The sequence below is a fragment of the Heliangelus exortis genome, chromosome 12 (assembly GCF_036169615.1).
Source record: "Heliangelus exortis chromosome 12, bHelExo1.hap1, whole genome shotgun sequence".
Lineage (NCBI taxonomy): Eukaryota > Metazoa > Chordata > Aves > Apodiformes > Trochilidae > Heliangelus > Heliangelus exortis.
In genome coordinates, this window is record NC_092433.1 from 9,668,285 (window position 1) to 9,688,474 (window position 20,190).

At 52.1% G+C, this 20,190-nt stretch overlaps 1 protein-coding gene across 1 annotated transcript; it reads left to right on the forward strand.

Moving 5' to 3' along the window:
- Nucleotides 1-979: 979 nt before the first annotated feature.
- On the forward strand, nt 980-8,894 carry RPN1 (ribophorin I). Its single transcript, XM_071755955.1, has 10 exons — nt 980-1,317; nt 2,075-2,139; nt 3,640-3,946; nt 4,090-4,299; nt 5,238-5,430; nt 5,754-5,853; nt 6,121-6,259; nt 6,439-6,558; nt 7,023-7,268; nt 8,306-8,894. Exons 1-10 carry the CDS (start codon nt 1,087-1,089, stop codon nt 8,486-8,488), a joined length of 1,794 nt encoding a protein of 597 aa, XP_071612056.1. The 5' UTR covers nt 980-1,086; the 3' UTR covers nt 8,489-8,894.
- The last annotated feature ends 11,296 nt before the right edge of the window (nt 8,895-20,190 follow it).

Here is a 20,190-nt window from a genome sequence, read left to right on the forward strand (position 1 = left end):
CAAAAGCCCTGCTCTGGCAATCGTGGCAAACATCCCTTCCTTGCTTTTATCTGCTTTAGATGTTTAGGAATAAAGTGTCAATCACCTCTTCCCCAGTCGTGTTAAACTACTAACATTTTCCTTTCTCCATCTCTTTTTTCCCCAAGCTAGTTGAGGTTACCATGCAGCCTGCAGCACTTCTGCTCTGGCATCATTCACCTGTCTATCAGCAGTGGGCTTGCTTGGTTTTTTTCGTTTTTTTTTTTTTTTTTTTTTTTTTTTTTTTTTTTGTTTTTTTTTTTGTTTTTTTTTTTTTGTTTTTTTTTTTTGTTTTTTTTTGTTTTTTTGTTTTTTTGTTTTTTTTTTTTGGAGGGGGGGAAGAAGATCTGGATTTAGCTTAAAGTCTACTTATCTCAAACATCACTTTACAGAGCAACACCACTTCACCTACCAGAGAGACAAACCCTCCCAGGTTCACAGCATCACAGAACCGTTTGGGGTGGAAGGGACCCTGAAGGTCACCTGGTTCCAACCCCTCTGCAGGGGCAGGGTGACCTCCAGCCACACCGCGCTGCTCAAAGCTCTGGGGCTCATTAATTTGGCAGCACCGTGAGCTCCATCCCGGCTCAGTGCCCTCTTGACAGAGCCGCCACTGCTACCACCGCCCACTGGATCGAGGGGGAAGCAGCTGCTTTGTGGGGAGGATGGAGACTTAACAGCACAGGGATGCGCTCAGTTCTCCGATGATAGCCGCTTTTGATCCTTTTCGGGTCCCGCTGTGGCAGCCATCCCTCTAGCGCTTGGCCAGGCCTCGAAGTTCCCCAGGGCCCAGCCGAACCGCAGGAACTCCCGGGATTGCTGTTGGGAAGCTCCGCGGGAGGCTGGAGCCAGCCCCGGGGCTCTGCCCGGGACCAAACCTCCGTACCCCAAGCCCAGCCTTTCTACTCAGGCACTCGCGCGGCCGCCCTACCCCGCGCAGGGGGCCTCAAGAGTCGCTGGGCGCCGCCATCGTGAGCCTCCCCCCCCAACAGGGCGCCGCCATCTTGTGCCCTCCCTGTACAGCGCGGGCGCCGCCATCTTGTGCCCTCCCCGTGCGGCGTGTCGGCCATGGCAGGGATGCTCTGCCGCCTGCTCCTCTTCCTGGCGGCGGCCGGGGCCGTCGCCGCCGCCGATCTGCTGCTGGAGGAGGCTCGGCGCTCCGTGGACCTCAGCACCCACCTCGCCAAGGTCTCGGCCGAGCTCAGCCTCTCCAACGCGGCGGGCGGCACAGCCGCTTCCGCCTTTCTGCTGGCGCTGGAGCCCGGCCTGGAGTCCCGCCTGGCCTACCTGGGCGTGCAGGTGAGCGCGGAGGGCGGCGGGGGACGGGGCCCCGTTCCTGGGGCACGGGGGGAGCCTAGCACGGCCCCGGGTGCTGCCCGGGCCCCGCTTCCCGCAGGGACACGTCGGCACAGCGCTCTCCACGCCCCGCGGAGGGCTCCGGGGCAGCCGGCGTGGCGGTCGGGGCCCGGCTCTCCCTTCCCCGGTGCTCCCGCTGCCTGGATGCTGCCGGTATCCGGAACAAAGGGGCGAATGGCTGAGGGGTCGAGAAGTGCTAATGAATTGCTGCTAATTAATTGTTGCCGTAACGAGAGCAGCTGGAGCGCTGCTTGCAGCCCCGGATAGTGCGGGGACGGGGGAGCCCCGACTTCTTACCCCAGGGGGTGTAAGTGCAAGAGGGGATCTTCTAATCCCAGGAGGATTTGCACTGTTCTCCTTCTTCCTGGCTGACCGAGTCAGGTGCCTATAGCTTGATTGCTTCCCAGCCACTGTAGAAAACTTACGTGAGAAAACACAAAAGCAGTTGACAGAGATTCTCATTTGCTAAAGTTCAAGTGACTGTGGGAATCTCCAGCATCCGATCTTGCACACTGTCCCCATTGCATTTTGTTTTGATGAAAAAGCTACTTTTTAAAGTAGTTCTCTGTCAGCTTCTAGTATTGGGAGGGATGGGGGGCAGGGCATCCACTTAATATCCTTATCCAGGGCACACTCCGTACATATCCACTTTTTAAGTTTTCATCAGCAGCATAGCAATCAATCTGTTGTTTTGGAGCAGGTGAAGGGGGAGGAAGAGGAGGAAAACACCTTGGAAGTGAGAGAGACTAAAGTTAAGGGCAAAAGGTGAGTGTCACCCTCTAAGGTTGTACATCTGAGTTATATCCTTGTCCTCAGGATGGAGCAGAAATACTACTGCAGACCCACATACCTGGAGATCCTTAAAATCTTTTGTTCCTGAAAATGTCCACTCAGTAGTCAGACTGCATCCCGGTGTGCTACAGAGCTGGGGAGCACAGTTCACACAAGCAGCCAAACCCAATTCCCGCGGCACAGTAGAAGTAATTTGCTTCCCTCAGGTGCTCTTTCCTTGGGACATGGCACATCTAACTTTAGGTCTCTGCACTGAACCTAACACAAGCAGCTCACACCCACTGCTCTCAGCCACCAAGGCTGCTTGTGAGGGGAAGAGTCTTTTAAAGGGAGAGAATCTCTCTTCAATGCCACTCACCTGTTTTTAAGGGAGCTCAGCTGTGCTGAATCTCTTGTGCTCAGTGTCCTGTTCCTTCATCAAGGGACATCAAGTAAGAGAAGCATCCTATCTACAGTCATACTTTTACCCATTGCTCCTTTTGGGGCCCTGAAATGATTGGCAGTGGTGATTACAGAGAGGCTGTAAGTGCTCTTTGGCAGCCTCCCCAAAACACTGCTCTTCATCTGTGATGTGGGGAGTACCACAGCATGGTGGATACTGCAGCCCAGCACAGGCTGTTGCCTGCTGCAGGGAGGGAGGATGCTGGCTTGGCCCCAGGCTCTTTACTGGCAAATTTGAGATACTGTGCATGTGCTGAAAGACTGGCACAAGCACGTGTTTCTGAGTGGTGAGAGCTGAGAAGCAAAGTGCTTGTAAAGTGGGTCAGAAGAATGGTGCTACTGGGTTTCAAAGGGCAGTAGCTGTGGAGTTGAATTGGTAAGGTGGACCAATGTTTCTGACAGCTGGAGGTCTCCTGTAATCCTGCTCTTAGGCCACCAGGAGTGACTTTAAGTCTGTTCTCTTCTGTCATCACGTTGGTCCATCCAGTGCATCCTTTGAGGCTTAGTGGAATCTCATTTCTTTTTATGTAGTACCTCAGTCCAAACCCATGGTCATTTTCCAGCCCTCTCAGTTTCAGATCCTGTAGTCAAAAACCTGAGAATGAACAGATTTTGTGGGAACAGGTACTTAAGATGTTTGTGATTTGTCTTATAGAAATCAGCATGTTTCCTCTTGATTCAAATCATTCTTGTCATCTGGCAAAGAATGTTAAACACCATCTGAAGTGTACTTTGTAAATGCAGAACTAGGGAGGGGAATGTGTCACTATTCCCTTTCCCAGATGGGACTCGTGTGTCTCTGCAAAGCAAAGGCTGTAATTGTGCCTGGGCACAGCTCATCCCCTGTTAGCCCAGCCCAGAACTAAGCACACCCTCTGGGACAAGGCACCTGTGTGCCTTTGAGGAGCAAATAAAATAATGGGCAGCAATCCCACACGGTGTATGTGATCCATGGGTTCCCATCCACAGGAAATGTTGGATCTGGTTGCTCTCTCAGGGAAGGTCTCACTTACCTGTTCTTCTCCCTTCCAGTGGAAAATTCTTCTCTGTGAAGCTGCCATCTCCTTTGGCACCAGGAGCCAAGGTCCGTGTATCTGTTGACATGGTTTTCACACACGTCCTGCAGCCCTACCCCACCCATATCACCCAAAGTGAAAAGCAGTTTGTGGTCTTTGAAGGAAATCACTATTTTTACTCACCATACCTCACCAAGATCCAAACGACCCGGGTCAAACTGGCCTCTAGGAATGTGGAGAGTTACACCAAGCTGGGCAACCCTTCCCGCACGGAAGACATGATAGAGTATGGCCCCTTCAAGGACATCCCTCCATACAGCCAGGTAAATGTCTGGGCAAAGAGGCTCTGCAGAAAGCATCTTGCAAAGATAGCACCTGAGAGGCTGGTGGGATATGGAGACAGGTAATTGTAAGGAAAAGTTGCTCCTCACTTCAGGTCTAATAGTCGATCTTTTCTCCTTCTTAGGACACTCTGAAGGTGCACTATGAAAATAACAGTCCATTCCTGACCATCACCAGTATGACCAGAGTGATTGAGGTGTCTCACTGGGGAAACATTGCTGTTGAAGAGACGGTTGATTTAAAGCACACAGGAGCAGTGCTGAAAGGGCCTTTCTCCAGATATGACTACCAGAGACAGCCAGACAGTGGGATCTCTTCTGTCAAGTCTTTTAAGGTTGACATTTTTCATAATGTTTCTTTTTACTGTGCTTCCCTCTTTCTTACATCCCCAGAAGGAAAGAAAAATAGAGTTGTCCTTTCCTTTGTCCTTTCCATCTTAAGTAAGAAGGGAACGTTCAGGCTCTGATCTATTTTCACAGAAGGCTTGTGCTAGATAGGAATGGCTTTAGGAGGTAGATTTAGGAGGTTCTATGCTTCATTGCATCTGTTGGCCAAAGAAACTACATACACCAGGGCATGTAGTGTTTCTCCCACCCCTCCAATCTCAGGGACCGTCTAAAGCCTCTGCTCCCTGTGCTAACAGCTCTCCTTTCTGTTTTCCATTGTGCAAGGGCCATTCATTCTATCCCCACCCTCTCATTTTCAGAGTTGCCTGCTCTGTCCTACCCTCATCGTGATGAACAGGACTAATTGGGAACTCACGCATTCCTTCCTTGCTCACAAAGCATTTGACAAGAGTTGAAGCTGTGGCTATGCTAGCCACATATGAAAAGTATGTGTTTTCATCTGAACCAAAACCTTTCTGTCACTTGCAGCCTCCTGGATTGATTGTTGTAATTCTCTAAAGGGGTGCAGCCAAACAGAAATCTCATTTTGCTGAGCATCAAGCCAGCAAGCTCGGTGAGGTAGGGCAGCAGGCTGGAGTGAAAAGGAAATTGCTCTCCTGGTGAGCATGATGATCCCTTGCTCTCTGGGATATTTGATACTGGCCTGGAGAAAGCACATTCATTTAGCAGCCAAGTGATTTTAGTGCTGGCAGTCACTTGTGTGGCTGATTGCTCAAAATAGCACAATTTTACCACTTGGTGCAACTGAATGGGTATTTTGTCATCTCTCACAGTTCCTTGATGCTTAACAGCCATCACTGGTTTTGCCAATTTCACTGGAAATAATCCCTCACCAATTCACTGGCTGTTGCTTCTCTCCATACAGACCATTCTCCCAGCTGCTGCTCAGGATGTCTATTACAGAGATGAAATTGGAAACATCTCTACCAGTCACCTTCTTGTCCTGGATGATTCCGTGGAGATGGAGATCCGTCCCCGCTTCCCACTTTTTGGGGGATGGAAAACCCATTACATCATCGGATATAACCTGCCAAGCTATGAATACCTCTACAATCTTGGTGGGTGGCACAGGGGGAGGGAATATGAAGCCTTCTCTTTGTTTAAAGGTGGTTGCTATACAGCAAGGAATTAAAAGCTATGGTATGCTGCACCTTAGCAACATGAGTTGCTAGGTTTTTTTTCCAGATTATGCAAATCCTTCTTTTCTGGGCTTCCTTCAGGTTTTTGTAGATAATCTGGTCAAAATATACTTGAGTGAGCTGGTGCCCCCTGCTGCACAATGTATCCATCTGAATTCTGGTTTTCTGTTAGGAGCTGAGCATCAAGGTTGCCCTTTGTTCTCCGAGGAACTGTAACCACCCTCTGGTCTGCCCTCTCTTAGGTGATCAGTATGCCTTGAAAATGAGATTTGTTGACCACGTATTTGATGAGCAAGTTACAGACTCTCTGACTGTCAAGATTGTCCTGCCAGAAGGTGCCAAGTGAGTGTCATTAGTCCTGGCTTGCTACTGCAGAGGGTGCTGTGTTTGTTGGTGGCAATTCGTAGCCTTCTGAAATGGCTTGGGGACAGTGAAACAAAACTGTGACTGTGCATGTAGAGGAGGCCTTGGGACGCTGCTTTTCTTTTTTCTAGAGAGTTGTTTAAACTGCAGAACTGGCCTGTGCTCGAGGCTGTGGTTGGCCAGACAAGTCCTAGGGTACATCATCTCACTGTATAGTCATATGGGACTATCTGGCTTTATTCATAGGAATATCCATGTGGACAGCCCCTATGAAATCAATCGTGCTTCAGATGAGCTTCACTACACTTACTTGGATACTTTTGGACGTCCAGTTATTGTAGCACACAAGAGCAACCTGGTGGAGCAGCACATCCAAGACATCGTGGTGAGTGTGGCCTCTCTGCATGGTTTTCCTGAGCAGCTGCACATCTGTATCCAGCAGCACAAACATCTGTATCAGGTTCCAGAAACACATGCTGGCTGGACTGCACGGCCAGTTCTGCCTGGGAAGGGGACTTCATCATGACATGGGTCACTCCTCAGTGTTTTGAACTTCTCTTCTAGATTCATTACACCTTCAACAAAATCTTGATGCTGCAGGAGCCTCTGTTGGTGGTTGGAGCTTTTTACATCTTGTTCTTCACTGTGATCGTCTACGTGAGGCTGGATTTCTCCATCACTAAGGTGCTGTATGAGGCAGAGCCCTGGGGGATACTTACTCAGATGAGAGTAATTTTCTTACCAGTAATTCTTACTGAATATTCCTGCTGATTGGGTATCTTACTGGATGCTTAAGCAGAACCCTGGTTTTATGATGCCTGAGCATTGATACTCCTCCAGGGTTTGAATGGGTGTGCTCCAGCTAACCTGAATGTGACTTCTGGATGAAAAGGAATCTTTCCCTGAGAAGCAGGGATGTCAGCAATTCTCTTTTTGCAACTTTTAAACTTACTTTTTGTTAAGCTATTTGTTGGGCTAGGCTGAGTGCTGAAAGGTGCTTACCCCAATCAGTACTTGTACCATTCACTTAATTACAGTCAGCTGACTAATTTCAAAGTTTCTGTAACAGTCCTGTAGCAGAGTGCAGTCTTGGCTTCCTGCAGGTCACAGATAGGACTGCTTTGATCTTCCCTTCTGTCCTCTTGCAGGATCCAGCTGCTGAAGCTAGGATGAAGGTTGCCTGCATCACAGAGCAAGTGCTTACTCTGGTGAACAAGAGGCTTGGGCTGTACCGTCACTTTGATGAAGCAGTGAATAAATACAAGCAGTCACGGGATATCTCCACCCTGAACAGTGGCAAAAAGGCTTTGGAGACAGAGCACAAAGCCCTGACAAATGAAATAGCCTCTCTGCAGTCTAAACTGAAGACAGAAGGCTCTGACCTATGTGATAAAGTAAGAAATTAGAATTTTTTTTTTTTGAGCTCTCCTAGTCTTTGCTGTATCAAGTATTCTGGATGAGATTTAATTTGGAGTTTAGTTTCTGCAGCCTGTATAATTTTTTTCCCCTCTGAAAAAGGCTTGGTCCCTGCCAGCAGGTGTGAAGATGAGGTTATTCTTTTTGCAGTAATCTTTGTTGCACAGCCCTGTAAGTGCTGCTGGTAAACACCTGCTTTTTCTGTTTCTTAAACAGCCCTTGAACCAGCTGTATGAGTACAGATTAATGCTTTTGTAACACAGTCCTGATGCTTCTCACTGAGCTCATGGCTGTGACACTTGGGCAAAAATGGAAACTATCAACACGTTATCACTTCTGACTTTACTACTGACATCAGCCAAACAAAAATTTTCTCCCTCATCTCTTACTTTCTTGTACATGTGAATTGGGTGCTGACAGAATTTTGGTAATGTGATGCTCCTCAGGGGTTTTTTTGCTGTTCAATGTTGAAAGCCATGGCACAGTGAGTATGCACCCACTAGCCTTTCTTCCCTCCAATATATTTCAACACTTACCTGCAACAGCCACTTAACTCCAAGTGATGGACCTTAGAGATTAAAATGTCCCTTCAACCAGCATCTACCTTGCTTAATCTGTTATTAACTCAAAGGGTATCTCTGTCATTACAGACCTGCTTTTCTCACACCATTAATATTAGCTGTAGGGATACAGCTTCCAGCTGTCACAGTTGTGATTTAGCTTGAAGCCTTTAAAATCTTTTAGCAGTCATTTGCCCCTGTCTCCTAGGAGTATGGCTCCTGGGTCCTTGGAGCCCCTTTATCTCCACTGCTTAATTATCCAGTCAGATGTTCCTCAAGATGTGATGCCAAAGAGATGTGACAGCTCAGAAGGCAATACTCAGGGGCAGGGAGTGTTTACACTTAGCATCAACCTCATCTTTTGCTCCATCTTTACTGTCTCTTCAATTCCAGCTTGACTGTGGGGATGTTTTTTTGTCTGCTCTAATATTCCCCTTTTTGCTCACTCCCATAAGGTAAGTGAGATCCAGAAGCTTGATGGCCAAGTCAAGGAGCTCGTTCTGAAGTCCTCAGTGGAGGCTGAGCGGCTGGTGGCTGGCAAGCTGAAGAAGGACACATACATTGAGAATGAGAAGATGCATTCCAACAAGCGCCAGGACCTGGTCACCAAAATTGACAACATCCTTGATGCACTCTAACTCTCTGGTTTAGCACCCGGGTGGAGGGGAGAGGTATGAAGGGAGGTGAGAAGCTTGGGAGTACTCTTGGAGCCAAAACTCCTTCCCAGCAAAATTAGGGGAAAAGTTGATGTGAAGTGTCTGAAAGTATGTTTTGTTTTAAGATTTTTTCTGTAGAGCTTGTCTGCTCAGCAACACGTGCTGTGCCAGGGACCATGCCATCACACTGTTTGGCTGGGTAACAGGATTTCTTTACCAGAGGTGAGGCTCAGCCAGGTTACAAAACAGCCTCCAGCTTTTGGTTTTCCCTGTGCCCTGACTAAACGCACACAAGCAGCCAGTCTGAGCACAGACATGCTCATGGCAAATCTGAATGTGGCATCTCCAGAAAGAATAAAAGACACCTTTGTTCTACTTTGAAATAAAACCGCCCCTGCCTCGCCTGTACGTGTTGTGCAGGGGTGGGGGGAGGCAGAGGGGGTGGGTGGCCCTGTCCTGCCCATGACCCTGGGGAGCAGAGCTCAGCCCTGACTGCTCCCAACACCTATGGCCTTGAAAGCAGAGCTCTGCCACCCCAACCTAGGCAGGGGAGAGAGCCAAGCCCTTGTTCCCTAGGGATATGCATGCACCTACACCCTTACTGGGAAAAAAACCACAACACAGCCCCTCCTGGCAGCCTCTGTGTGCCACGTGCTTTTCTAGTGTGTGTGACCAGTCCCTGTGGCCCTTGTGCTGGATGTCCCAAGCAGTCTCCCCCTTTTATTCCCTGGATAAAAGCTGTCCTTATCATCTCCTGGGATGCTTCTCTCTCTTTAGAGGATGCAGTTTGTAGGAGAGCCCATTGCCTCAGGCCACACAGCTTTGTTGGTCAGGAATGTTCCTCTCCTGGCTTAGGCTGCCAGCTCTCCTGTGCCACAAACCTCACTTTGGAAGGGTGGGCAAGCTTAGATCCCCTCTCCCTGTGTTCCCTGTGCAGGTGCTGCTGGGAGCTCTGAAAATGGGACCTGCCTGATCAGGGTGGGAATAGCCAACAGCTAAAATCAAATAAACCATTGTGAACCTATTGGGCCAGATCACAAGTGCACATTAGCTAGGGAGGTACCAGGAGCATCAAAGCCAGACGGGGGCTGCCTGTTGTACCCAGGGCAATGCAGGCAGGTCCAGGGGAGGAGTAGAGGGATCAAAGTGATGATCCTGGGGGCATCCTTCACTTTCCATTCCACCTGACAGAAAAAAGGCAGTTTCACACGTCTTTCCCCATGCCCCACCTCTGCCTGGCTTCCCAGGCAGCCCAGACCCTCAAGGGCATAGTGGAGTTCCCTGTGCCCATGACATCAAAGCCTGCTGAGGTTCATGCTGTGTCTCTAAATCTTTCCCTCCCTATCTCAAGTTATTCTGCTTGATCAGGAGACACCTAAGCCCTCACAGCTGCTGGGCAGCTTCAGATCCTACTTGTTAATGGAAGCCACAGCTACAGAGACAGCAGCTATAAATAGTCTGGATATATGCAGCCAACCCAAGCAAAAAAAAAAACCAAACAGTCCCCAAGGAGAACTGCCCCAATTTTAGAGGCTGAGAATAAAACAGATGCTGCAAGAAGAGAAGCTTTGTTCCTCTCCCCACACTTCCCTTTCTGCTGCCCACCCTGCCCCAGGTGGCTGCAGGCTCCAGCACTGTGGATCCTGTGCTTCTTCTGCCCCCAAAGCTGCTCCTGTGGGGCCAGCTCATGGGCAGGTAAAGGGCAACTGAGGACAAGTAGCCCAAGGCTGTTCCCACTCTTGGGCTCAGCACAGGTTCTTGGGGTGGGCAGGAGATCCCTGAGCTCCTGCACGCTTTTCAACTGAAATGGGATGGAGACATTCTCCAAGGTGAGTTTCATCCCCCAAAGGGGGCCCTTAACTTAGTACCTACTCCCCTCTACTAGCAAAACCCAAGACTGCTGGGGACCTACAGCAAAGAAGCACCCCACACCCCAAAGCATGCAACCTCCTTGCTGAGCCCCCACAGCAGATGGTCCCCCACAACCTGTGACAGCAGCCCACAGCAGCACATGCATTGGGAACCCTTTCAACAGAGACACAGCAGCAGGGTGACCTAGAAACCAGAGGCAAAAGAATAAGCTAGAAAAAAAGGAGGAAAAATACATAGAACCTACCAGGAGTTCAGGAGCCGTGGGAGAGCCAGAGCAACAGCACCTGATAGCAGCCAATAGATGCATTAAAGCAGCAGCTGTTTGACAAATTTAAAGGGGGCAGCCTCCAATCCCTGGGGTGGGGGAGAAATGGGGAGGGACATTGGGCCAGGAAGGCTGTCAGCTGCCCATCTCTTGCTGTTCTGCCCCTCAGGCTTGAGGGGATCTGACTTGAAAATCACCTCTTGTGGCTGGGTTTTATAAACCATCAAAGTATCCAAGGAAGTTTCAAAATCATCTCTCCCTGCTCAGGCCCCAGCCACTCACCAGACCTGTGTCCAAAGGTGCCCACTGAGGATGGTTTCCCTAGGAAGGAGCTGCTGCAGGGCAGCCCAAGAGCCTCCATCAGCAGAGCCATCAGGGAGTTCAGTCTCCCCTCCACGTGTTTTGCTTTGCTTCTGCAGCTGCTGCATCCTTCAGCCAGTGTCACCATGCTGCCCTCTGCCACCAGGGCGAGTCCAGCTGGTCCTTGGCCAGGGCTGGTCTTGCTGGCACCATTTTTGGCTGGCTTTGGAATCTCCGTGAACTCCAGCTGCTGCTTTCCAAGGATATCCCTTATTTCTTCCAAGCTTGGCAGCTCATGAAGTGCGAGGGATCAGAGCCAGAAGGTTCCAAAAGCATCACAGCCAGCACTGGGCAGGGATGGAGGCACTGCCAGCAGGGAATCCAGGCACGAGGATTCCCTTCAGCCTCTTCCCTTCAGCTATGCACATGGCCATCTAACCTGAGACCTGTGGGCAGGGGGAATCCCAACTGGTGGAGAGGACAACCTCTATCCTCCTGCTGCCTTTTTCAAACACTCTGGCCTTCAAGAGAGGGCTGACAGCTACAGAAGGACTGGGCTTTGTCTCCCCTGCTCTGCACAGAAGCTTTTCTGGGCTAGGAAGTTCACTTGTGATCTTATGCAGAAAAAATAGCCTGGGGAAGCTGTGAGGATTTGGGAGGCATCTGCCAGGGGAATTGCAGAGTGGCAATAGGAAAAGTCAGGTTTGGATAAAGGAGCAGTTAAAACCCTCCAGCAGATTAACATCTCACTGGTAATTAAAGCTGAGCCCTGCTGGGACTCTGATTCGTTTTGCTCCCGTTCAGAGTTTGGAACCAAAAGTTTGGAAGGGCTGAAATTTCCCTCCTTGGCAAAGGGAACAAAATTAAGAGAAAAGGGAAAAGAGGGGAAAAAAAAAAAAAAAAAAAAAAAAAAAAAAAAAGAAGAAAGAAAAAAAAAGAAAAAAAAAAAGAAAAAAAAAAGTGTACTTAGAAGAAGGAAAAGGAAACCACACAACTGCAAGATTTACTGGTGAAAGCGAGCAGCCATGATTTCAGGTCCCCAGCTCAGTGCAGCCACCTGCCTCACATGGGGTGGCACCCACCCAGCTCCCCCCTGCCTCCCCACACCCCACAGCTCCACATCTCACCAGGGTGCTGCCTGCACCTCAAGGCTTCTCCTGGGCATCCTGGACAGCCAGAGGACATCTTCTCCCTCTTCGACTTCTCACTGACAGTGAAACTACAGAACTGCAGACATGCTGAGGAGGTCCAACCCACACTTCAGTAGATGCTCAGACTCAGGAGCTAGAGAAAACAAATGGGGTTTTATAGTCAGGTGCAGGGTAATTCCCACCCACAGCCCTAGTCAGCCCCTTATCCACCCTCTGTGGGTGGGGAAAGCCCAGCACAGTTTCTAAACCTTCGATGCTGTCTCCCCTCCTGGTGCTGACACCTTCCCTTTGCTCCACAAGGATGAGCAACCACCTTTTTATTCTCATTCAACAAAATAAAATCACGAGGCTAAATTCAGAACAAATCCTGCAGGTCTGCTGTCAGGTCTGAGGGGTACCGTGTCCCCGAAGCAGCCTACCCAAAAGCACACCTGGTCCAGAAGCACCTCTTCCAGCCAACCTGGCCCCAGCACCTCACAGGGAGAGCTGGAGCACACACTGGGCACCACCTGATCATCCATACTATGATGCTGCCAGCTGAGGAACAGCCAGGGAGCCCTCCCTCAGGCTTCCACACCCCTCACCAGCACAGGGGATTTTGGTGAGCTCCCAGGTCAAACAGCATCCATGGTCTCTCACCTTTCATCTGCCCATGGACCATCCCACAGCACCTGGGGTGATCCAGCCCCATGGCAGACCTGGCAGCTACCCCATGCATGGCTCCACAGATGGACAGACAGACATCCCCATGAGCTTTTTCACCGTTTCCCAAGGGGGTTGCTCAGCACCTTCTGGGTCTGTGGATCGGTGTCTCAGGGGGGCTGAGGGATCTCATACCCCCTCTGTCAGCTCCTACTCCTTCACCGGCACAGAGCGGGCTGGAGCTCAGAGGAGGAACACATCCCACCCAGTGGCACCATCCCAGCAGGCTGCAGCACCTGGAGGGGTGGGATCAGGTCCCCATGGTGGGTAAAACGTGCTGCCATGGCACCTCATGGCCTTCGCTGCCACTAGAGGCCGACACGGCCCGGCCAGGACACACCAGAGCCTTTCCCAGCCCCTGTCCAACACTGGCCCCGCCACTTGGGGGACCCATTGCTGTGCCAGCACAGGGGGCAGTCCTGGCTGAGGATGGCAGCATCTTTCTTTTTTTTTTTTTTCTGTTTTGTTGTTTCATTTTTTGGTTTTGGGTTGCTTTTTTTTCGTTTAAATGCATTATTTTTTCTTTCCTCCCATGTCGCTCCTCCTCATCCAATTTGTCTTTGAGGCTGACACGAGAGAAAACCCCAAATGACAGCGCCTGCCCAGCACAGTTTTACCACAGTATCCTGAAAAAGGCATCTGGTGAGCTGATAGTGCAGGGGGGCTCCGGGTGGGAGCCCCTGCCGGAAGCAGAGGACTGGCGGCGGTTGAAGGGCCGATGCTTCAGTGCGGGCAGCAAACAGGAAACGTCCCCAGGGCTCAGGGAGCTCCTCTGGGGCCACCCCAGGGCCTCAAGGCACAACCAAGGTGGCCCACCCCATTGGGTCCATGATGGGCCCCCACCGGGACCCTTATCCTCCCCACAAGATGGCCCACTGCCATCTTGTGCTGGGCCCTGTGTTGTGCCTTTGAGCTGCCTCCACCTCCTGAGGGCAGCGGCTCTGCACAACATGGCAGGAACATCCCACCAGGAATATCCTACCAGGAACATCCCGGCCTTGCCTGCTGTGGTGGGCAGGACCTTGCTTGGACAGCTTTGGGTCAGGGGACATCCCCTGTAGGTGTCACTCCCTGTAGGTGCCCCTTGCATGGCTCGGCTCCATGGGTGGTTGGGAGCATCCTCCTCCCATGAAGACAGAAGGGCTGCACGTGGCAGTGGCCCACGTGGTAAAGCCACGAGATACAGAGCCAGCAGGGATCAGCCCTACAGCCATGGGCTGGAGAAAGCCAACAAAGAGCAACCTGAGAGCACCTGCTCTTCCAAGTTCTACAGAAGAGAGGATCCTCCTCTAAACACCTCCATGAGCACAGGAGTGGGCAGCAGGGAAACAGTGAGCTCACAGCTAAAGCAGGAGCCACACCGCACACTGCATTGGGTCCCTCCTCACCAAGAGGAGACATTGGCCTCTGTGTGTGGGCTTCATCAGATCCTGCCATGTCATCATGCCTCTGATCAACCAGTCCCACCACATCCATCCACTGGTGGACACAGCTTGGTCCTCTCTGCCCACCCTTCCCAGCTCCTGGCTGTATGAGACTACTGGGTGGCTGTGCAAGGCTCTGCCCCAGAGCTTGTCATTAGGATGAGTCTCAGCTCTCAGCCAGGTACACCAGCAAAAATGCCCTGGACACTTCTCAACCTCTAAATCTTGAGCTGGTCCAGAATGGATTGGGCCAGAGCTTGCTGGGCATGCACCAAATACAGAGATGCTGGCTTACCAAATAGCCTCTCAAGGTGAAATTTCCATGCTCACCACTAGCAGAGCAGCATCACAGTGGCAGTGGTTCAGAGAGGGGACAGGGGTGACGCTCAGCACTTCTTTGGTAAACCTGCTGTGCAAAGAAGAAAGGGGATGGTGAAGGAAATGGCAATGCAGACCTCGGAGCCAGCCCCTAAGGGTGCTGCTCCTAAAAGCCACACTGGCGTCCTCAGCCAGAGCCAGCTGCTCAGAGTGAGGGTCACAGAGAACTTACCAACAAAATCCCTGGGTGGCTTTTCCTCCAAGGGTTGCAGTAGGTGCTTGGTTCACCAGGCTCCCCCACGGGCCATGCAGCAGAAGTACAGCCCTCCTCACCCCGCTGTGGAAGGGAACTCGGGTATCTCTGTCACCCCTACCTCTGTTCCATGCATTCCAGAAAGGGCTGGGGCAAACCCACAGCAGTCACCAGAAACACACCTCTGCTCCCTGCCCTGTGCTGATGCTCCAGGGTCCCAGGCAGACAAGAGCACACTTTCCTGCTGCTCTAGGGAATGATGTTTATGTTAACATATTTTTATTTTCAGTTTGGGTACCAGGGGAGATCATACAAGTTGGAGGCAGTCAGAGGGAGCTGAGGAAGTAGTACTGAAAGAACAAACACACATGGTGTGGGTTGACTGCAGTTAGCAGGGGCAAAAGGATCAAGTGAGTGCCAGCACTGGGGGAGGTGAGTTACTTAGGTGTTAAAGCTAAAAACAGGAATAATCAAACAAGAACATTAGAGTGAGCATCTTAACAAAGCTCACTGTCCTGGAGAAACTGGTCCCTGATAGCAGGGGCTGATGTTTGGGATACAGAAAACACGGCTTGTTTGAAAAGGAGCTGGCAGGACAGAGCTGCAGAGGCTGAAGGACTCAGCACTGTCCAGATAAATGCACAAGTGAGCCTCAGGCCTGGGCGAGGCTGCAGATCTCCAGCAGGTGGCTGGATGGGAAAGCTTCTTTGCTGTAGCCCAGACAACAATCTGAAAGCACCCTGGTGCAGGGAGCAGCATCACCTCCGGAGGTGGCAAAAGCAGAGCAAAGGAGCAGTCCTGCAGCAGCTGAAAACATAGAAGCAGGACATACATCCCATGGTCAGCACGGCAGGCTCACACCCTGTGTGTACATCCCATCCCAACCCTGCTCTGTCTGGAAAATTTGGTGTAGCCTTAGCCTTGGGAGATCCACAGGAGTAGTGCAGGCAGGAGCTTTAGCTGCCTTGGGGACAGGGTGCCTCTACACAGCAGCTTTGTGAATAGGCAACAAATCCACAGGAAAGCAGCACCTACATTTGCTGTCCTTACTCTTTGCTAATGACTCGCAAGTGGACTTTGATTTGATCCATCACCTGCGTTCAGCACCCCTGGGTGTCCAACAAACGCAGTGAGGGAAGGAGGGCAGCTGAGGCAAGCGGGCAGTGCACACACTCACCTCTAAGCTAAGATTTGCTGTTCCCTGCTCACAGAAGATGATTTTCTCACCCATTGCTGCTGGGACTGTCTGTTCCCACACCAGCATAGGCTACCTCCTACTTCACAGTCAGGAGCAAGCACCTCCATCTCACCAGCTGGGGCAGTGCATGAGCGTGTGCCCATCCACCTGCTCCCCATGCAGACCTGCAAGTAGAGGAGAAGGGAGGAGAAGGAAACCAAATTGGAATGAGGTTGAGTTGAAAAATACCTCTCCATGACACTTCACTTGCTTTTTTGAAAGCAAAAAGTCTTTCATTCCCCTTCTTATGGTAGAAAAAAAGGTGCTGCAGCTGCTCGGGGGATGCTGTACATAAGAAAAGCCTCTGCACCCTCTCCAGCTGTACGCAGGATTCTAATGGCTCCAAGGAGGCAGGCACCCTCTGCTGGCCCGCTCCTGTCACCCTGCCTTTCGGGAGGTCCCTTCCCCGTCTCCCCAGGGCCGCAGCGAGGCTGGCAGCCACCAGGTGTCCCTGCAGGCCCGCGCATCGCCCCGCCGCAGGGACAGCTTCGAGACGGGCAGGGCCGGGACTCGGGAGGGCCGCAGGGACGCGGGGAAAACCAGAGGTACCGCGTGGAGGTACCGGCTTTGCCCACCCTGGTTTGGGGGTTTGAGGTGTTTTGCTGGCTCAGCCAGGTCAGCACAGAGCCAACAGTGCCCACTCTGCATGCAGAGTGATGCAGGAGGGATGTGGGGCAGAGACAGGGAGGGATGCAGGAGGGATGTGGGATGAAGATGTGGAGAGGGTGCAGGGAGGGAAGGTGATGAGCTGGAGGCTGGGTAGAGCCATGGATTGCCTCGTTCAGGTGGGAAAGAGTGTGCGACCCATCAGACACAAACATTGCCTGGCAGAACAGCTGAGAAAGGAGGGATGAGAGAAAACCACCACTGGGGTCACCAGAGGTGATGGAGAAAAGGAAGTCTGCAAGAAGTTCTAGTACCTGCATGGCTGGAAGCTGTAGGGTCCTGGAGAAGCTGTGATGATACCAGGGGACCAGACAGCGTGGGATCCACTCAACAACCAGGCTTCTGTGGCAACACAGGCAAGGCCAGAGCAGCTGACAGGGATGAAGCTCCAACAGGAGCTTTGCTCCTGTGAGCAGTTGTGGCAGAGCAACCTGTGGAAGCCAAGAGCTCTCCCACCACAGCCAAAACTTTATTGGTGGGAAACACCAGCAAACCAGGCCTGCAAAGGACATGCAGCACCATGTCAGGCAGCAGGCACTGCTGATGTTCAGGCTGGTATGGAGGGGCAGGGCCCCCACCTGCAGACGTAAGAGGATTTGGGGGGCCAGGGGTTGACAAGAGTCATGCACATGCTTCAGGCAAACCCTTCACCTATTCCTCTTCTTAAAGGCTGTAGGGGGGGATGCAGATCTGCAGATGCAGCAATGCTGGGAAAAGCAGCATCTGCCCCCTTCATCCCCCCCCCGCAGCACACTCCAGTATCTGTTTGAGTGCTGTCCGCCTTAGTTTCCTCCCCTCTGACAATCTGACATTAATCTCCCCAGTGCTGCTGTCCTGGTCACGTTCATTTTTATCACAGTTCCGTTAGTGCCAGGCTGAGCTTTCCGGGCGCCGGCGGGGCCCTGCATGCTGTCCCTGTGCCGGTGCTGCCAAACCCCTGCAGTCCTGCTGCCACCAGAATCCCCACTGGGGTTACCCCCTCCCTCTCGGGTCGGAGCTGCTCACCACATCAGGATACAGAGCAGTGCACCAATTCCGGACAGGCTTATTTCAGTGCTCTGGTCAACCGCAAGCGCAGGGGGTTTCACAAACAGGGAACACCAGCCCCACACAGCCTAACGGATGCTCTGGATGCTCCATGAGACCACGCTGGCAGCAAGATCTCCCACAGCCTCCTCAAAATGAGCCCAGCCAGGGTCTCTTGCCTCTGCTCCACGCCAGACATCCAGGGGTCAAGTGGCCAAGAAGCCTGAGATGTGCTGAGACTCTTTGGTTCTCAGCCTGGTTTGCAGCACTTGAGATGGCACGTGACGGGCTGTGGGCAAGGCAAAGCCTTCATGGTGGACATCTTCCTTCTTCTAGAAGCTCAGATGCATCCACAGTACAGCACAGACCTGTTTGCTGGGCACAGCTGGATGAGACAGTTTGCAGCAGAGCAGAACAGTGCCAAGCCCACGTGTGATCCATTCTGGAGCAGCTGGACCAGGCAGGTGATAGCATGCACTCAAACTCCCCACCACTTAATGAGTTATCAGAGCTAATGAGCTATCACAGTCGAACAAAAGCTGGTACTGCTGGGTGAAGCTGTGGTTTGAGCAAGGAGCCTGGGCAATCACTGCAGCTCACTGATGGAGCAGCTCCTTACGCTGCAGTAAAAGCTGCTGGCACTGGTCTGCCAACCTCTGCAGCTCTGCTCAGCACCTTTCTCATCAGTTGTTTGGCTTTCGGTGTCCAAGGCTTCAGCCAAACTCTGGTAAGCAACAGTCTGACTGAACCAGCACAAGAGGGCCTGTGCACCCTAGGAAAGCCCATGGAGGGGCTCAGGCTCCCCCTGCCCAGGGCAGAACCTCTGAACCCAAGGGACCAGCATCCCATGGGCAATACTCTGCCTGCTCCCTGCTGCTGGGATCACATCTAGCCCACCTTTCCCCTCCAGCTACTGAATACTGGCCCCCCTGCCCATGCCCACAAAGGCCATGCTTTTGGTCAGGAGATGTTATACATCAGCTGGCTGTCTGCACTGCTTGTCTGTTTACCTGCCCTTTTTCCAGGTGCCTGCATACATATCCCATCCCAACAGCAGTGATGGCCTGGGCAGCAGAGAGCTGCCCTGGGAAGGAGCTGCCTGCCACAGGGGATGCTCCATGACAGGGTGAGCTCCCCCTGCCCCAAAGTACTGTCACACTCCCTCAAATTCAGCAATGCATTTAGTTCCTCTCAAGCCAAATATAATTTATAAAACTAATAACTGGAGAAACAAGTATCTGACCAGTGATACAGGTATCTTTGTACTCTGTTAAATAGACATATCCTGGGGAAAGAGTTCAACCCATTTCTGCAGCCAGGGACAGGCAGCATACACCCCGAGGGACTCACAGGGTTTACCAGGGCTGTTGGCAGCAGAAAGACATAAAAACTATTCACCACCATCAAATCTTCTCTCTTCCCCTGACACAGAGGGTCCTTCCTGTGCCCCATGATCCCACCCACAGGATCAACAGTGCTGGGAAGGTCCCAGAGCACACAGGGAAGGGTGTTGTGGCAGAGGCAGAGCCACAGAGCAGTAGCACCTGGCCCAGGCACATCCCATGTGTGTCAGGAGCCAGAGGCTGCTGAGAGACACTCTTCTCACATGTCATCAGCGCAGCTTCTTCTAGTCAGGGTCCTATTGTGCTCCTGTGAGCGCATTTGGAAGCTTTGCCAGACTAATCCTGCCTGGTATCCACCCACTCTGGACGTCTGAACACAATACCAGCCCTTAACTTTCCAATTCCAGCAGGCCAGGGAGCACCCACACTTGCTTTGAAGGCAAACCTGCATGTTCCCATCTGTGGGGCGGGGCTGGGAGCCTCCATCCTCGTCCCCTGACAGCTCCAGGAGGCATCTCTCACCACCAGCCTGATGCAAGAGCACAGGTGGGACAGCACAGCCTACTAGAGGGGGCACAGGAGGCCCAAGGTCTCCCCCTTCCCCTGCTACAACAAAAACCAGCAGGAGGGGAAAGGCTCCTGCAAGCCACAGGTGAGCTCTGCCCACAACCTTCCCCAGAGCCACAGGGACCCATGGCTCAGGGAGGGTTGCAGTGGGCTCTGGGCTGCCCAGACATCGATGCGGGATGGTCTACCCAGTCCAGACATCCCTCAATCCCTCTCCTGAGGGAGGGCAGGGGGATGTGGGGGGTCCTGGTGGGAAGTGAGCAGGGGTGTGGTGCCCAACCAGCCGTAGGGACACCCCTGGAGGAACACTGCTGCTCTGGTCCTACACCCTGCCAGGGAAAGGCTGCTGGGGACCAGCAGGGTGTAGCACAAACAGGAAAGCTGACATGGAACTGTCCCTTCCCAGCTGGGACAGGAAACAAACGGCTTGGTCATGCCCAGAGCCCAAGGGGGACACCCAAGAATTAAACAGAGACTACTCCAGGATGGTCACCAAACTCACCCACCAGGCTCCTCTCAGGGTCACTCCATCCCTTTGCTGCCCACCTGGAGTGGGATGG